General features: G+C 49.5%; 1 protein-coding gene across 17 annotated transcripts in view; it reads left to right on the top strand.

Moving 5' to 3' along the window:
- Positions 1–17,510, top strand: part of LOC114894854 — a 174,486-nt gene that overhangs the window by 87,224 nt on the left and 69,752 nt on the right. For 16 of the 17 annotated variants that reach the window (XR_003793339.1, XR_003793338.1, XR_003793340.1 and 13 more), the window contains 9 exons: positions 4,434–4,645; positions 6,249–6,437; positions 6,858–6,997; positions 8,036–8,198; positions 8,311–8,397; positions 10,610–10,747; positions 10,843–10,962; positions 12,087–12,179; positions 15,475–15,692. Coding sequence is in view for 14 of the 17 variants with exons in the window: in XM_029221940.1 (XP_029077773.1) it covers positions 4,434–4,645; positions 6,249–6,437; positions 6,858–6,997; positions 8,036–8,198; positions 8,311–8,397; positions 10,610–10,747; positions 10,843–10,962; positions 12,087–12,179; positions 15,475–15,692 (1,360 nt within the window). In the remaining 3 variants the exon portion in view is untranslated. The remainder of the gene's footprint in view (positions 1–4,433; positions 4,646–6,248; positions 6,438–6,857; positions 6,998–8,035; positions 8,199–8,310; positions 8,398–10,609; positions 10,748–10,842; positions 10,963–12,086; positions 12,180–15,474; positions 15,693–17,510) is intronic. The other variant, XM_029221946.1, reaches the window with a different exon arrangement.

Here is a 17,510-nt window from a genome sequence, read left to right as displayed (position 1 = left end):
ATTGCGGAGCACAGGCTCCGGACGCACAGGCTCAACAGCCATGGCTCACGGGCCCAGCCTTTCCACGGCATGTGGGATCTTCCCGGACCGGGGCATGAACCGGTGTCCCCTGCATCGGCAGGCGGACTCTCAACCACTGCGCCACCAGGGAAGCCCCACACTTATTTCTTGATTTTTATTTCATAGGCATTCTCAATATATTTCTTACTAGAGAGGAAGAAAATTTAACTCTTACACCAGCCCTTTTCACATGCCTATTTCCCTCCATCCCCCTAAAAGAGTTATAGTTTGTTAATAGTCAATGTTTACATCATTGTGGTGATAAATGTCCCTCACAGCTGAGGCACATGGTATACTAGGATTCTAACATTTTGTTTTTCCTGGAGCTATAAGAGCCTTTTTTCCCTGTTTGATTAGTTTTTTATTTTCCTCCTACTGATTATTCCCAGAATTTTTAGCAACAATGCAAAATTCTTCTCCAGGTTGTTGAACACGTCAGATCACTTACCAGTTTCAATCTGTGCTCATATTTTTCTTGTAGACCCTCTTCCTGGAGCCTCTGTTCTGCTGCTCCAGTGTAGACCAGTTGCACAGCTGTAGTCCTAGGGCATCCCCTCACTATCATCCTGGGAGTGCCTTCCACTTCTCTGGGTCACAGCCCCTGCTTCTTGCACTCATGTCATCTTGCACTCATGTCACATGCACTCATGTCAACCACAAGTCTGTGGTTTCTTGGTTAACTTTTTTGTTCCGATGGAGTGCATCTTCCAGTAGCTTCCTGAGAGAGGGTGCATGGGAGATACATTCATTAGCTAGGGCTGCTTTAACCAATTACCACAAACTGGGTGGCTTTAAACAACAGAAATTTATTCTCTCACAGTCCTCGAGACTAGAATTCTGAAATTAAGGTGTCAGCAGGGCCACTTTCTCTCTGTGACCCTAGGTAGAATCCTTCCCGCCTCTTCCTACTTCTAGTGGTGACCACTGAGGCTTCATGTTCCTTGGTTTGTAGCTACATTGCTCTAATCTCTGCCTCTGTTGTCACATGGTGCTCTGTGTGTGTGTCCATGTCTGTGTCCAAATTTCTCTCTTCACATAAGGACACCACTCATCAGATTTAGGGCCTCCCCTACTCCAGTATGATCTTATTTTAACTAATTTTATCTGCAATGACCCCATTCCCAAATAAGGTCACATTTTAGGTACCAGGGGTTAGGACTTCATATCTTTTTGACAGACACAATTCAACCTATAACAGGATGTAAACATTTTGAAACCCTGAATGTTTAAACTCTTTTTTTTTTTTTTTTTTTGATGTGGACCGTTTTTAAAGTCTTCATTGAATTTGTTACGATATTGCTTCTGTTTTATGTTTTGGTTTTTTGGCCGCGAGGTATATGGGATCTTAGCTCCCCGACCACGGATGAAACCTGCAACCCCCTGCATTGGAAGGCAAACTCCTAACTACTGGACCACCAGGGAAGTCCCTAAACTGTCTTTATTTGATTTGGCTGAATAGAGAATTCTAGGCTGGAAATTATTTTCCCTTGGGATTTTTGAAGACATTGCTCCACTGTTGATTTGAATTAGTTGAGAGGTCTGGTGCTATTTGTGATCCATCATCTTTTGTCTGTGACCCTTTTCTCACTCTCTGGAAGCTTCCAGGAGCTTTTCTTTATTCCTAGTAGCTTTAAATCTTATGATGATGAGCCTTGGCATGAATCTCTTTTCATTCACCGTACTGAGCACTTAGGCCCTTTCCATTTGGAGACACACCATGTGGGTCTTGGTAATTTTCTTGTACAGTTTCTTTGGTAATTTCCTTCCTCCTGTGTTCTGGAATTCCTGTTGGTCAGATGTTTTCCTCAGAAACTAAGCCTTTAATTTTCTTTCTTTTCTCTCCTTTGTTCTGTCTCTTTGTCCTTTTGTTCTGTTGTGAGGGCTGATTTCCTCAACTTCATCTGCCAGCCCCTGTAGTGTTGTTATAATTTTAGCTAGCTTATATTCCCAAGAGCTCATTTTTTGTTCCTGAAAGTTCTTTTCTTAGAGTGTCCTGCTCCATGAATACATTATATTCTCTTCTCTGAAAGCATAAATTATAGAACTGGGGGGCTTTGGTCTGTTCTCCCTGAGTTTCTTTTTTCTTTTTATTTCTGAAGTTCCTGTTAGTGGCTTTTCCCACATGCCAGGCAAGACTTGGATATGTGCTTTTGTTTAAGAGTCGGTCACTTGGAACTTGTTTGGAAGGATGCTCTATGTGTGTGGGGGTGTTGCTCTTTTTTAAAATCTTTATTTTATTGAAGTGTAGTTGATTTACAGTGTTGTGTTAATTTCTGCTGTACAGCAAAGTGTTATACATATAACATACATATACACAGTTATACATATATGTGCATTTTTTTCGTATTCTTTTCCATTATGGTTTATCACAGGATATTGAATAGTTCCCTGTGCTCTACAGTAGGACCTTGCTGTTTATCCATCCTATATATAACAGTTTGCGTCTGCTAGTCCCAAACTCCTAATCCATCCCTCCCTCACCTCCCACCCCCTTGGCAACCACAAGTCTCTTCTCTGTGTCTGTGAGTCTGTTTCTGTTTCATAGATAAGTTCAATTGTATCATTTTTTTAGATTCCACATATAAGTGATATCATATGGTATTTGTCTTTCTCTTTCTGACTTACTTCACTTAGTATGATAATCTCTAGGTCCATCCATGTTGCTGTAAATGGCATTATTTCATTCTTTTCATGGCTGAGTAGTATTCCGTCGTATATATGTATGTGTGGACGTGCTCTTGTTGACTGGTGGGCTTCCCTGTTGCGTGGTTGGGTGGGGTCCTGGCTCTCCCTGAAGGCCTGGGGCCCATATCTGTGGACCTTTTTTTTTTTTTTTCAGTTACTCTGTTCTTCTGTGGAGCAATCTTCCCATCTCCTGTGGGACTGGTACCTCAGGGCAGGGCATTGGGCTGCTCTGTATTCAGTATCTCCCTGTTCTCAACTTGGCAGCTTACCCACTGCCCTCACTGTGTTGGATCCCCCTGCATCCTGGCCTCTCTGCCTCAGTTTCCCCACATAGTGAATCTCCCATCTCCAGCAGGAGGTGGAGGAGGGTTTCTTCCCTTTGACAGACTCCACTGCCTCTCATTTAGGGCTCAGCTCAATGGTTATGTGTTTATGGGAGCCTTCACTGACCTGCCTGACCTTAGTCTAACTCCCTCTTTCTTTTCCTTCCTAGCACTCAGCATTTTCTACTTAGGGTAGGTCTCATTGTATGTTTATTTGTTCGAGATCTCTCCCCCATCCCCTTACCACCCCCAAACTGCAAGTTCCATGAGGGCAGTGACTATGCCTCCTTGTTCACTGCCAAGTCCCAAGTGTCTCGAGCAATATTTACTGAATTAGTCCTTGAGTGATTGGGAGTATTTATTACAAAATATGAGAGGGGTCCAGCAACCTGGTTTTAGTTCATCATGGAAGGGCAAAAGTTTATGCAAAATGTCAACTTTTTTTTTTTTTTTTTTTTTTTGCGGTACACTGGCCTCTCACTGTTATGGCCTCTCCCGTTGCGGAGCACAGGCTCCGGACGCGCAGGCTCAGCGGCCATGGCTCACGGGCCTAGCTGCTCCGCGGCATGTGGGATCTTCCTGGACCGGGGCACGAACCCGTGTCCCCTGCATCGGCAGGCGGACTCTCAACCACTGCGCCACCAGGGAAGCCCGCAAAATGTCAGCTTTTTGATGATGGTGACGATTGGTCTTTACTCTTCTGAATGGGTGCTTCCTCTATCCCAAGACCCAGTGATCAGTACTGTTGTACCCATTTTAAAGATGATGGAAGCACAGGTTTGAAGAGGTCACACAGCTTGGAAGAGTAAAGGCCATGTTCTTGATCACCCCACCCCAGTGCCCCCTCTCCAACTGTCCCAGCATTTCTTTTGTCTAGTATGTCATGAAAAAATTTCAAACATACAGAAAAGTGCAAAGAGTTGTGCAAGGAACACCAACATACTCTCAACCTAGATTCTACCATTAATTACTCCACCTGCCTTCTTACACATCTGCCCACTTATCCATCCATCTTATTTGTTGGTGCAGGTCAAATTAAGTTGTAAACTTCAGTACAGTTTCACCCCTACACATTTCAGTATTATATCATTAGCTAGAGCGAATTGCACACATCTCCAAGGTACCATTTGATGAGTTTCGACAGGTGCAGAGACCCGTGAAACCCAAGCGCCTGCCAAATTTCAGAACGTTACCATCATTCCAGAAAGTTCCCTTATGCTCCGTCCCAGTCATTCCAAGTTTTGAGATACACCCATAGTGACCGTGATGAGACTATGGGAGCCTCTAGCTCGCTGCCTGTGCGCCCTTCTTCAAAAACTCCCCTCTTGCCGGGGATGCCAGTTTCTTCCTCTCTGCCTCTCTCAGGAGCCTTGAACCTGGATAGTCCATGGCTGATGGTCTCGGCGGCTCACAGGCTGTACTGGCCCCACCGAGCCACGTTCCAGGCTGTTTTGGAGCTGACGCTGGGCAAGGCCTGGACCCTCAAGAATCTGGTGATGAACATGGCCTGCAAGAGCCAGGCCCTCCACAGGGAGGGCAAGATCCACGTCTACACCCCAGCTACCACCTACCTCCGGGTGCGCATGCTCAGCCACACCACCTGCCCCTCACTCCCAGCCCTGCAGACAGGGAGCCTGATTTCCTGCAGTTTAGATCTGTGCAGGGGGTTAAAACCGAGGTCCGGGGTCGATAACAGGTCGCAGATGTGTGACATCTGGCTCACACACTATTAACATTCTTCAGAATTTGTTGCCAAGTGAGTTTGGGAGAAGGAAACAAAATAAATCTCAATTTCCCATATTGCTTAGCAGCTGATAAAGTAAAATATTAAAGTAGTTTGAAGTGGTACCTCGGAAACAGGTAGACATCAGGCTTTTGCTTAAATCCAGAATGGAAACTTCAAGGATGTAGGTCAGTTTCCCACCACCTGCTCAGCGTAAGTCTGCTTCTTTGCACACATTTGATCGTTTGGCCGTAGAAGCATAGCAGAGTTTGGAAGAAAACCAACCAGAGAAGGACTTCCCTGGTGTCACACATGGAATCCTGGCACATCAAGCCTCTCCCTGTGTTGGGATGATGAGCGGACACAGGGTGTGGTCCAGGCCTGGGGCCCAGAAGGAGGCAGCTCGGTGGGCGTGCTAGGGGACAGCTCAGTCCCCTCTGAGGCAGGGGCCAGGTGGCACCAGTGGAGTCGGAAGGAGCAGGTGACTCCTGGCAAGCTTAGGGACCCTGAGGAGGCCACTGTGTGACAGACAGACCCAGGACAGTATACAGGGTGGGGTTGACCAGCCCGTTCCTTCAGATGACCCAGCCCAGGGAGGGGCAGATGGTGGCCTGGTGGTTTGAAGGTGTAGCTGACTGATTTGCTGACAGATTTGCTGATGGATTGGTTGGGGGAGGGGGTGAGGAAAAGGCAAGTAACCCCAAATTTTTGGTTCAAGCAGCTGGGTGGAAGCAGGTGCCATTTGCTGAAATGGGGAAGCCAGCAGTGAAGGGCCTGCAGGTTCTGGGGGTGACCTGAGGTCGGTGACATAGGGGGTAAGGTCTTGGGGAGTTCTAGTATTTGTCAGGAGGTTCAGTAATTCCCAAAGCCCATCTTGGCCCTGTCACCTCTCCTCATGAGTCCCCCGAGGGAGCTGTGTGAACAAGGGACAGCCGGGCATGAGGCACCTTGATGTTCCTAGTAGGGCTTGTGCTGGGGTACACAGCCCAGCACAGGGCTGAAGTGCTATGCCTCCCCCAGCCCCAGTGCAAGCCAAAGTAACACTCCTCCCAGGGCTCTGAACACCATGACGATGATGCAGGGACAGAAAGCCACCTGCAAGCGTGTGCCCTTCAAGACACAGAGACCCTGCCTGCTAATAACAGTGACTCAGTAGATCCTATTCCATCCTTGAGCTGAAGGGAAGAGAGGGGAAGAGATGGTCTTCTCTGATAACTCAGATTCACTCTCTGTTCGGGGTTGAGAGAGAGAGAGCAGTTTTTCCTCTTTCCTCATCACCCTGTACGGAACAACAAATTCTGCTTGGACCCATTGGGAAAGGCCTCGCAGAGATGGCATTGGAGGGGTTTTGAAGGATGAGTGGGAGTTCACCAAGTGGAACTGGGGAGAAAGGGCATCCCAGGAGGAGGAAATAGGGTGTGCAAAGGCACTGGCCAGCCTCTTCACCCTCACTGCAGGTTTCCACAGTGACAGCCGTGGCACAGAGCATCTTTCGCAGCTGGAGTGAAGTAGAATCAGCCTGGAGTGCAGCAATGCAGGGTGAGATCCATGCCGAGAACAGTCAGGACCGTAAGATCCTTCACGGCTGGTTGAAGGGCCCCCAGCAGGAGTTGAATTTAACGGTGGCCTACAGGCATACAGAGCAGGTAAGGGGTTCAGGCAGCCCGTGCTGGAGGCTCTGCCATCGAGAGACCCCAGATCCATCACCTGGGATGGGAAAGGGCTACTAGCTTGGCCTATGACCTTGGGCCTCCCTGAGCCTCAGTTTCTTTATCTGTAAAATGGGCCCCAGCCATATTAGCACAGACCTCAGAGCAAAGGTCAGCCACCTGGAGCTGGAAGCCCAAGTCCTTCGTTCCTGCTGGGCACCTGAGGAAGTCTGGCCATGGCAGTGTCCCTGTGCCACCTCGTGGTCTGGTGAGGTGGAGGCAGCAGCCCTTCTCGGGTGGTCATCCCCAGGGTGATGAGCGGGCAGTGGGAGCTGCCCCTGGTGACCCCCAGGGCAGGATGTTTAGCAGCTTGGACCCTGCGGGCATCCCTCTGCATCCGCCTGGTCCTCGTTGCAGCCATGGAAGAGCCACGTGTTGCTGACGGCTCTGGGGGCCAGTGCTGGGGGCCAGCGTCAGGGCCTGCAGCTGGAGGGTGAACTGGAGGAGCTAATGCAAGACAGGAGGTCGTACCAGAAGCAGGGGACTTTCTTCCTTAGGTATGTTTGGCCCCTTCCCCTAGGCCGATTCCCCTGAGGTGTGGTGCCGGCCTGGGTCTCCCCTTCTCCAGCATGGAGGGTCACCAGGGAGCAGGGTGTGCAGTGCTGCCTGGAGGGGCCCAGACAGAACCCAGAGCTCAGAGACGAGTTGCCCCCCACCCCCCGAAAGCCCCCATGTCCCTCACCCCCTTCCATTAGTGTGCTACGGTGGGCACAGAAATCAGTCTCATCACCCCAGCCTGAAAGCTGCTCTGGGGAACCATTTCAGTTCTTGGAGGCACAGGGGTTAAAAAGCTTGTTCTTTGTGGGGGGCGAACAGCACAGGGTTGGAGTCAACAGCCTGAAGTCCAGGCTGTGCACTGACCAGCTGAGGGACCTTAGCCATCTACTGTCAAAACAACAGCAATAACCCAAAAGTAACAGCAACTGTCATTTGCAAAGGTCTCATTCATTTCTTTATTTCATTTATATTTATTGAGCACCTAGTATGTGCCAAGCACTCTTCTGGGCCTGTGGAGAACAGCAGAGAATAAAAAGGACAGAAATCCTTGCCCCTAGGGCATTTGCATTCATGGCACATACATTATCCCTAATAACTCCACTGCTGTGTGAGTTGGGTATTATTATTTTAGCCCCCACTTGACAGATGGGAAGACTGAGGTACAGAGAAGTCAATCAAGTCCTCTGCTGCCCAAGGTCACAGAGCTAGTGAAAGGCTGAGCCTGGATTCCAGCCCCAGTCTGTGTGACTCCTGACACCATGTGCTGCCTGGCCCTGGGTCTCTGCTGCCAAGTGGTGACCCTAGCTGTGTCCAGCTCACTGGGTTGTCGAGAGGGCACAGCGGGATGCTGAATGGGTGTTGATTGGCAAATGTAGCGCACAAGGGCTGCTGTGTGTCCTGATGTTCTTCTCCTGTCTGTGACAAAGTCTTAACTCTGCAAGACAGTGACAGGCCCAGTCTGAGCCCCTGGGCCACAGTTGTCCCCTGACCCTTTAATGCTTTAATGACTTCAGCCTGTTTCCCCCTCTCCACGCCAGGCACCCGTGGACTCTGCCCATCCCGCAAAGCATCCTCCTGCAGGAGACCTTCACGGCGGACAGGCAGCACCAGCGTTACTCCCTGGAGACAAGGGTTGTTCTGGATGGCCAGGAGGAGACCCTGCAGACCATAGTCCTGGGCTACCAGGCCGGGCACCCATATGTGAGTGGGCTCCAGGGTGCAGTGGGAAGGGGCCTGAGAGCGGGAGGGAGGGCCCTATCTGCCTCTGACCCATCTCTGTATGTGTGTGTGTGTGTGTGGTTGTCCCTCCCAGGTCTGCGCGGGCCTGACCCACCCATACAACGGCAAGGCCATCCCCAGGAACTTGGAGGGGTGCGTGGTTATGTGGAACCAGCACGTCGTAAGTGAGGATCCCAGAGACCTTTTCACCCCAGCGGTCCCCAGTTCAAGCTGTCATCTTCTCTCAGCTGGATGAACAAAACATTCCCCTGCCTGAGTTTTCTGTTCCACTTTCTCTGCCTGATCCAACCTACTTGACATTAGTCTTCCTAGGAGTGAAACTCATTTTGCCTCTGTGTCCTTAGCAAATTATCTCATGTCTCTGGACCTCAGTTTCCTCATCTGTACAATGGAGACAGCAACCCTCTTACACAGTGGTTGTGAGGATCAAAGTGTAGTACAGTGATCTCTCTCGAGTACTTACGACATGGCCATAGGCCCTCATCCAAGTCTCCTTCCTGACCCCTCTAGGAGTAGCACCTGGGAGGTGACTCCATTCTCCAGCAAGCATTTATTGGCACCTACTGTGTGCTGGGCCCTGGACAAGGAAGATAGTGGTGGTTTCTCCCTTGTGGAATATCCAAAGGCCTGAGGGTGAAACCGGGCCAGCTGTTGAGCATGGAGACCTGTGCTTCTGGGACCTCACTTCCCCGCCTGTTAAAGTGGGCTGTAAGCAGCCCCCAGGTTTGGGAGCTGAAGTTCTTGGAGCTCCTGAGGGGAAACAGCGGGCAGGATGGCCACCCAGAACACCTGCAGAAATGTTTCCCAGTGATGTGTACTGTTTTCTAAACCAGACATTGCAAGATGGTGACGTGGGCCGAATCCAACCTGCAGATGTGTTTTGTTTGGCCTGGTCAGAATTTAAATTAAAAAAATAATAAATTATCAACATTTAAAATCAGAAGACTGGGAGTAAAACCCGGATCTCTGCTTCTAATTTAAAAAAAATCGGAAGATCTAACCCACCCGCCAACAACAGGCTAGAACCAAGTAGATGGGGATCCTTTAATGTAGTTTAATTTGGCTGTCCGTTCTTTTTAAAACCCTGTCTTTGTTTAATGACACACATTTTTCTCTTCTCTTGGACCTTTGTTTATTCTCCCTCCATCCAGGCTCTAAAATAAAGCTGTGTATTCTTTTAAAGATGTACACCAATGATAAAATTCTGTGGCAAGAAATTTTTAACTTCTCAGTCAGCACAGGTGGGAAAAGGTGGCAACCTGCTACTTGTACGTTGCGTGGGCAGAAGCTAAATGGTTGTTGAGTGAATAAGTGATTAGCTATGTGTATGCATTTCCTATTGCTACTATAACAAATTACCACAAACTTAGCAGCTTAAAACAACGCAAATATATCTTAACATTTCTGGAGATCTGAAATCCAAAATGGGTTTCACTTGGCTAAAATCAAGGTGTTGCCAGGATTGCATTCTTTCTAGAGGCTCCAAGGGAGAATCTGTTTCCTTGCCTTTTCTAGCTTCTAAAAGCCACCCATGTTTCTTGGTTCATGGTCCATTTTGCTAAAAGCTAGCAGAGTAGCATCTTCCACTCTCTCTGACTGTGACCCTCCTGCCTCCCTCTTATAAAAACCCTTGTGATGGGAATTCCCTAGTCGTCCAGTGGTTAAGCCTCCATGCTTCCACTGCAGGGGACACGGGTGTAATCCCTGGTCAGGGAACTAAGATCCTGCATGCCACGTGGCATGGCCAAAAAATACCCCCCAAAACAAACAAAGAAAAAAAAACCCTTGTGATTAGCCCACTGGATAATCCAGAATAATCTCCCCATCTCACGATCCTTAACCGTAAAGTCCCTTTTTCCCTGTAAGGTTACAAATTCACAGGTTCCAGGGTTGAGGACATGGATATCTTTGGGAGGGCGAATATTATTCTGCCTGCCACACTGTGAGTTAAACATTCTTCCACTTAGCGTGGCTTTGGCTTTGGGGTTTCAGACTACAACTACAACTAGTGATTCTGCGTTCTTCTAGATATTTATTGAGCACCTACTATATGCCAGGTCCTGTGCTGAGTGTTAGGAATGTAGCAGTGAATAGAACAGACTAATACCAGGGCACTCCCTGTGAATGAGACACAGACCCTCAAGCCCACCCCACTAATCCTACCTGTGGGCTCTGGAGTTTGCCATACCTGTTCAAAGACTCCATGTTTACCTGCCCTGCACTTTCTCTCCTGTGAGCAGGACAGTGTAGACTCTGCTTTCACCCATCAATCTTGGGAACCACTTTAACTGCTGGGTTCCAAGGGTGGCCTCTGCGGGCACTCAGCGACGGGAAGTCCCCTCTCTCAGGGCCGCTGGTTCTTGTACACCCAGGCTAGGAACAGGGACGTCGAGGTCACTCTGAAAGTCAACCAGAAAGTCTTGCTGCACTTAAAGGGTCTGCACCATGACCGATCTCGGCGTGGGGAAGTCTGGCACAGCCTGGCCCTGGATGTGGCTCACTCCTCCCAGGTACCCATCCCCGCATCGGGCAAATGCTGGTTGGTGGCCTCCAGGCAGAACTTGACTGTTGGTGAGAGTAAAGGGTACTGTCTGTTCCTTCCTAGCTGAGGTTCCCCCAGGCCCTGAGTTTGGATGGGGACATTGTCTTCAGGAGGAGTCACCAGGGAGCATTTGACTGCGGTGTGGATGCACGGGCTGCCATCAACCACAGTGTCATGTCCCAGGTCAGAAGACTGAGCTCTGCCTCCTTGCTGAGGGAGGAGGGGATTTAATGTTAGCAAGCAGGTGTCCTGTATGGGACAGCACAGGAGGTGGCAGGGTGGCCCTGGCAAACTGACAACAGAGCCCTTATTTTGGCAGCGTGCATGTGATGAATCAGGATGCACTACTGCAATAAAAGCTTGCTTTACTGTGAAAGTTTATTCCCCAGTCACGTCACAGTTCAGTGTGGCTCTGCCACAGTCAGTCAGGGACCCAGGCTCCCTCCACCTTGTGGCTCTGCCCAGCTGGTGGATGGTGAGAAAGAGGGTGAGAATTATGCAGGAGGTTTTCATTGGCCAGGCCCATACGTAGTCCATGCCACTCCTGCCCACAGTCCATTGGCCAGAACTCATCACATGACCCCACCCAGCTGCAAGGGAGGCTGGGAAATGTAATTTTAGCCATGTGTCCTGGAGGGAAAGGAAATACATTTTGGTAAATATATAGCAGCCACTGTAGGTATATTCATTAATTCACCATATACAGATTGTCTTTGCTGTGTGCCAGGCTCTGTGTGATGTACCAGGGCTGCACAGATGACTGTGTGTCTATTCCCATCTCCAAGGAACTTTAAAGTTCAAATCCCAGCTCCACTGCTGACTTGCTGTGTCACCTTGGGTAAATTACTTAACCCCCCTGAGCATCAGTTTTTCCAGCTGTGAAATGGGAATAGTAATACCAGCATATGAGAGCAGGGGTGATGATTAAATAAGACGATAATTGTAAAGCCAGCTTCCCAGTGCCTAGTTCATGGCCAGGGTCAAATAAATGGCAGCCGTGGACATGGGAGGCATGAGCAGGCACCATGGCAGGGGAAGGAGGGGGCGCAGGGTCCCAGAGCTGTCCTCCCAGCCCTGTGTCTTGGGCCTCACTTCTCAAGCTTCCGAGTAATGCAGCCTCAGTGAGATTTAGGCTGAGAACCATCCAGGGAGGGTGGTGGCTTCTGGCATCTGCCATGGGGCCCAGGTTTGGGGCAGACTCTGGGATGACCTGTCCCTCCTCCATGCCAGCAAGCTACCTTCTGGGATTCTGCATCTCATTCTTCTGCTCCCTCTGACCGTGCTTCTCCAACTCCCCCTCCCAACAGGTCTCAGTCCAGCTGAACGGGTCTGACTCCCACTTGGTGTTTTCCCTCCAGCTCAGACATCCCCACAGACCAGCATTTCCTCCAAACTTACAGGTATGGATGGTGGTCCCTTTGGGATGACCTCAACTACCTGCCAAATGTTGTCTCCAAGCAGCCAGCTTGCTGGGAGATGGGGTGGAAGGAAAGGAGGATGGAGACCCCGGGGAGGGAGCAGAGGGAGGGCCACATCACGATGTTAAGCTTAGCCAGACAGCCCCTCCAGAATCAAGAACAGATGGCAGGGAGGTTTCCAAATCCATCATTTGGAAGTGATTGTCCAGGCAAGAAGGGTTTTCAGTTCCCTGGCAGGGTGTGTGAGTGTGTGTGTGTGTGTGTGTGTGTGTGTGTGTAAGGATCACATTTCACCCTTGAAAATGGAGAGAAGCAGAATTTGTCCTCAAACCCTGTTCTGTAGCTGGATTTGGGAGAAGCTGTATGATCCTTCAGAATGGCTTTTTCAACCCCAGAGTATTTTGCCCAGTGTGGGGTAGAAACACTAAAGGATTTCACTCTACAAGGAAAGGAAGGGGCAGAGAAAGGAGACCAGGTGGGAAGGTTGTGCTCTGCTCTTCCAGGGCTGGCTCCTTAGAAAGCCCCCCACGTCGGTTGCTTCCCTAAGGAAGCCGTGTGTGCTGTGTATGCAGGAATTAGGCCGTGGGCGGGGGAGATGGAGTTGTGGATGGGTAATCCCAACAGGGATGAGGACTGGAATTCGATAGCAATTTTTTTTTTTTTTTGCGGTACGCGGGCCTCTCACTGCTGTGGCCTCTCCCGTTGTGGAGCACGGGCTCTGGACGCGCAGGCTCAGCGGCTATGGCTCACGGGCCCAGCCGCTCCGCGGCATGTGGGATCTTCCCGGACCGGGGCACGAACCCGTGTCCCCTGCACTGGCAGGCGGACTCTCAACCACTGCACCACCAGGGAAGCCCTCGATAGCAATTTTTAAATGCCTGCTGTGCCTGTGGGTTTTGAAAACTTGAGTGGAGCCTGAGAAGGGCTCTGAATTATGGAAACTGATCATTCTCAGAGGCACGTTTTTTCACATGTCGGCATCGGTGAAATCAGATGTGTCTTCAAATCCACGCTGGTTCATTGTTTCATTAGCAGCCTTTTCACTTTCAAGGAGATATATAAAATCATGGCACATCTGAGGGCAGCTGGCATCTAGGATTTGAAACCGTGCCGTCGCTGTCGTCAGTTGTAACGGGAGCTGATGTCCGTTGAGTGTTTACTGTGTGCCAGGCTCTGTTCTAAACCCTTTATGTGGATCATCTCACAGATGCCTCGTGGTGCTGCTGTCTCGGCATTCTGCAAATGAGACTGTGAGACAGAGAGAGGTGACGTGACCTGTACAAGGTCATGGAGCACATAAGTGCAGGATCTTGCATGGGGACTCAGGCAGTCTGGCTGCAGAGCCCATGTAGCCTCCGGCACTCAAGGCAGGTGGTGGGTGGGTGGTCCTGCTGGAAGCTTGGATGCTGGGTCACCTAATGGGTTTGTACTTTATTATTACTTTTTAAAGCAGCAGAATCCTTCGCTCACATTATCTCTGTGATTGAATGGGGGCTGGGGCTGGGGGCAGGAGGCTGGCCTTCTCAACCCCATCCTCCCTCTTGAAATCCCTGCGGGGTATCTTTCCACTGGTGTTTCACAACCTAATTTTCATTATTGCCTCCCTGCCCAAGGAGACTTTTTAGACAGTTTTTTCCTCTAAACGTCCCTTTTATGAAAATTGAAGTCCACAGATGTCCTGTATTTCTGTTATGTGCTGATACGTACCTATGCCTTATATAAGACGTTGTTGTTTATTTTAACCTACCTGCTAAGAACCAATTATGCATTTAGGGCGATATTGCCCCTGTTGAGAACGCACACTCTGTAGGAACCCTCAGGCCCACAGAAGCCAATCAGAGAAAGAACGGAGTACCCTGGACCGTCCCAACCCAAGCTGCATGTTAGAATCACCTGGGGACCTTTTAGAACATACCTACCTGGACCCCAGCCTGGAGATGCTGAGTTGATTAGTCAAGGGGTCACAGGCACACTTTTTAAAAAAATTAATAAACTTCATTTTTTAGAGCAGTTTTACGTTTACAGAAAAATTGAGCAGAAAGTACGGAGAGTTCCCATATACCTCCTTTCCCCACAATACAGTTTCCCATCTTATTAACATCTTGCATTAGTGTGGTACATTTGTTAAAATTGATGGACCAGTGTTAATTTATTATTAACTAAAGTCTATAGTTTACGTTTAGGGTTCACTCTTTGTGTCGTACGTTCTGTGGGTTTTGCCAAATGCATAACGTCGTATATCAGCCTTTACTGTATCATACAGAGTAGTTTCACTGCCCTAAAAGTCCTTCTCAATCCACCGATTCCTCCCTCCCTCTCCCTTAACCTCTGGCTGCCACTGAGCCATTTTCTGTCTTTTTGGTTTTTCCTTTTCCCTGAACGTCATATAGTTGGACTCATTCAGTATGTAGCCTTGAAATAAAAGATTGGCTTCTTTCGTTTAGAATATGCAGTTACATTTCCTTCATGTCTTTTCATGGCTTGATAACTCATTTCTTATTATCACTGAATAATATTGCATTACATGGATCTACAGTTTATCAATTCAAATATGGAGGGACCAGGCTTACTTATAAAAGCTTCGCATGTGATTGTAATGTGCAGACCAGGCTAGGCCAGTTTCTACCCCGTAGATGGGGAAACTGAGGCCCAGATCAGGAAAGGGGCTTCAGGTCCTGCAGAGCTGGTGGAGGAGTGGGCCTCGCTGCTCCCACCCCCACTCCTCCCCGCCCCCCGACCATTGCCCTGGTCAAGCCTTTGCTCCAGCCCGACCCCAGGTGTGGCCCTCTCCTTATGCACTGGGCACTCTCCCCTTTGACCTCCAGAGCTTCTAGGGGTCCTCTGGTCCCCAGGGCACACTGTTAGGAGCATCCTTTTCTGTAACTGAGCTGCACAGGGGTCCTCTGCTTTCTCCAGCAGCCCCCTTTCAGGGACAAGCATGAGTTTTAGAGCCAGGCAGGCCCAGGTTGAATATGTGACCCTCTCTGAGCCACAGTTCCCCCATTTGTAAGAAAGTAATCCCACTTGATATGTGGTGGAAAGGACAAGATGAGACTCTGTTCCTGGGCCAGGAGCTGGGCTCAGGGAAGGCTGTCCCCCGTTCTTCTCTCTGTCTCATTTCTCCTCCTGAGTGTTTGCAGTCTGCTGCATTTGATGATGCTCAGAGCTGGAGTGGCTCAGGAGGACTTCCTGGAAGAAGGGGCCTTCTGCATTCCCAGCTCCCACAGATCCTTCCTGTCCCCCCTCCACTTCTGAGCTCTCTCCTGCCTCCCTGCAGGTGCACGCAGCTGCTGGGCGCTACAAAGAGCGCAACCTCAACGGCTCCCTGTCTGTGCACGTGTCTGGTGAGGTGCTCGTTCTGCTGGAGGCCACTGCCAGCCAGGATACCTGGAGGAGCAGCTGGGGCTGGGGCATGAACGTCCTTCTCCGCCAGGAGGTCCTCAGAGCCCCCAGAGCTGTTCAGCTGCAGCTGTCCGGCAAGGTCGCCCCAGACAGGTACCCATCCCCAAGTGGCCTGTGAGGGGTGAGGGGGCCTCCGAGGTCAAAGGCCTGGCGTCCTGGGAGATGGAAGATCATCATCCAGAGGTGCCTCTGGAACCATGCCTGAATTACCCCCGTTTGTGCCGTTCTTGATTTTTAAGGCTTTGAGGGAATGGAAGGGAGGAGGCATTCAATTTTCCACTTTGATCTGTTTTCTTTTTTAGTTACAACAGCATTCATTTTAGATGACTTGAAAGATTATAATAATGAATAAGGAGTAAACCAAAAATCACTAGAGGCAGTCATGGGGAATATGTTGGTGTATTTCCCTCCAGTTTGTCATCTCTGACTATATTTTCACATAATGACATGTTCACTATGATATGGCCTGGGATAGGGAGCCAGCCTGGGTTCAAATCCCAGCTCTGCCATTGCTGCCTCGGGAACCTTGGGTGAGACACTGTGCCCTTCTGTGCCTCAGTTTCTCAACCTGCTTCTTAGGGTTGTCCTAGAATTAACTGGACAGCACGTGTGAATTCCAAACCAGCTTCTGGCCAGCGAGAACGTTCGCTTCCAGCTGCCATAGAGCTGCTCCTTTGAGTATGGCACATTCTGGCACATATTAGGTCTCTGTTAAATGTTAGTTTCCTTTTTCCTCTGCAGTCCTAGCTTTGGCAGCTTTTTTTTTTTTTTTTTTTTTTTGCGGTACGCGGGCGCCTCACTGTTGTGGCCTCTCCCGTTGCGGAGCACAGGTTCCAGACGCGCAGGCTCAGCGGCCATGGCTCATGGGACCGGCCACTCCGCGGCATGTGGGATCTTCCCGGACCGGGGCACGAACCCGTGTCCCCTGCATCGGCAGGAGGACTCTCAACCACTGCGCCACCAGGGAAGCCCCTGGCAGCTTTTTTGAATTCAAGGAGATTTAAGGCTTTGGACATGGTCCTAGATAACCCTGTCCCCGGAATTACCATCTACGGCTGTCTGTCCACCTGCCTATTCATCCATCTGCGCATCCTTATTCCCAATCTAAAAATGGTTTGAGGCAGATATGAAAATATATATTGTTCTAGGTCAAGAATTAGCAAACTTTCAGGAAAGGGCCAGATGGTAAATACTTTTGGACCTGTGGGCCATATGGTCTCTGTTGCAAGTACTCATGTAAATGAATGGGTGTGGCCGAGTTCCAGTAAAACTTTATTTACTAAACAGGGGGTGGGCTGGTTTTGGCCCACAGGCGCATAGCTTGCCAACTCTTGTTCTGGGTTTAAAAAAAATACATAAGGAAATTAGGGTGAAGGGAAGGAAAAATGGGAAGGTGCTCAAAGTGGCATTGGTAAACAAAATGCATGCCATTTTCTAGAGTGGAGCTGAAGATTTGTCTCTGGGCTTCCTAGTAGCCAGTGCCAAAAAGAGAAACCAACCAATGGCATTATTTGCAAACAGTGCCCTTCCTTATGGGAAAACACACACCCCCTCACATACCTGTGTGAATGTTCACCAGGGAAAGCATGGCTGACCTTGTTCCTGGTCTTGGTACTTGAGGGAAGTATCTCTTATGGTGTCCTGTCAGTAACATACCACAGGGATGATAGGGACCATGTCCCCTGCTCCAATTCTCCAGGAAGTTTAACAGCAGGCTTCCTGGGGCTGTTTTTTCCCTTGTCCCTCACCATAATAACATACATCGATAACTCATTAGCAATGTCAGCTCATCAACATCAGTAGTTCCATTTTTGCCTCCACTTTACAGAAGACGAGACTGAGGTTCAGGGAGGTCATGTCCTTGTGCAAGGCCACACATTGATTGAGCAGTAGCCCTGGGATTCGAATTCA

Source organism: Monodon monoceros, unplaced genomic scaffold, assembly GCF_005190385.1.
Source record: "Monodon monoceros isolate NGI ecotype Baffin Bay Population unplaced genomic scaffold, NGI_Narwhal_1 Super_Scaffold_13, whole genome shotgun sequence".
Taxonomy (NCBI): Eukaryota; Metazoa; Chordata; class Mammalia; order Artiodactyla; family Monodontidae; genus Monodon; species Monodon monoceros.
This window is presented reverse-complemented; position numbering and strand designations above follow the sequence as displayed.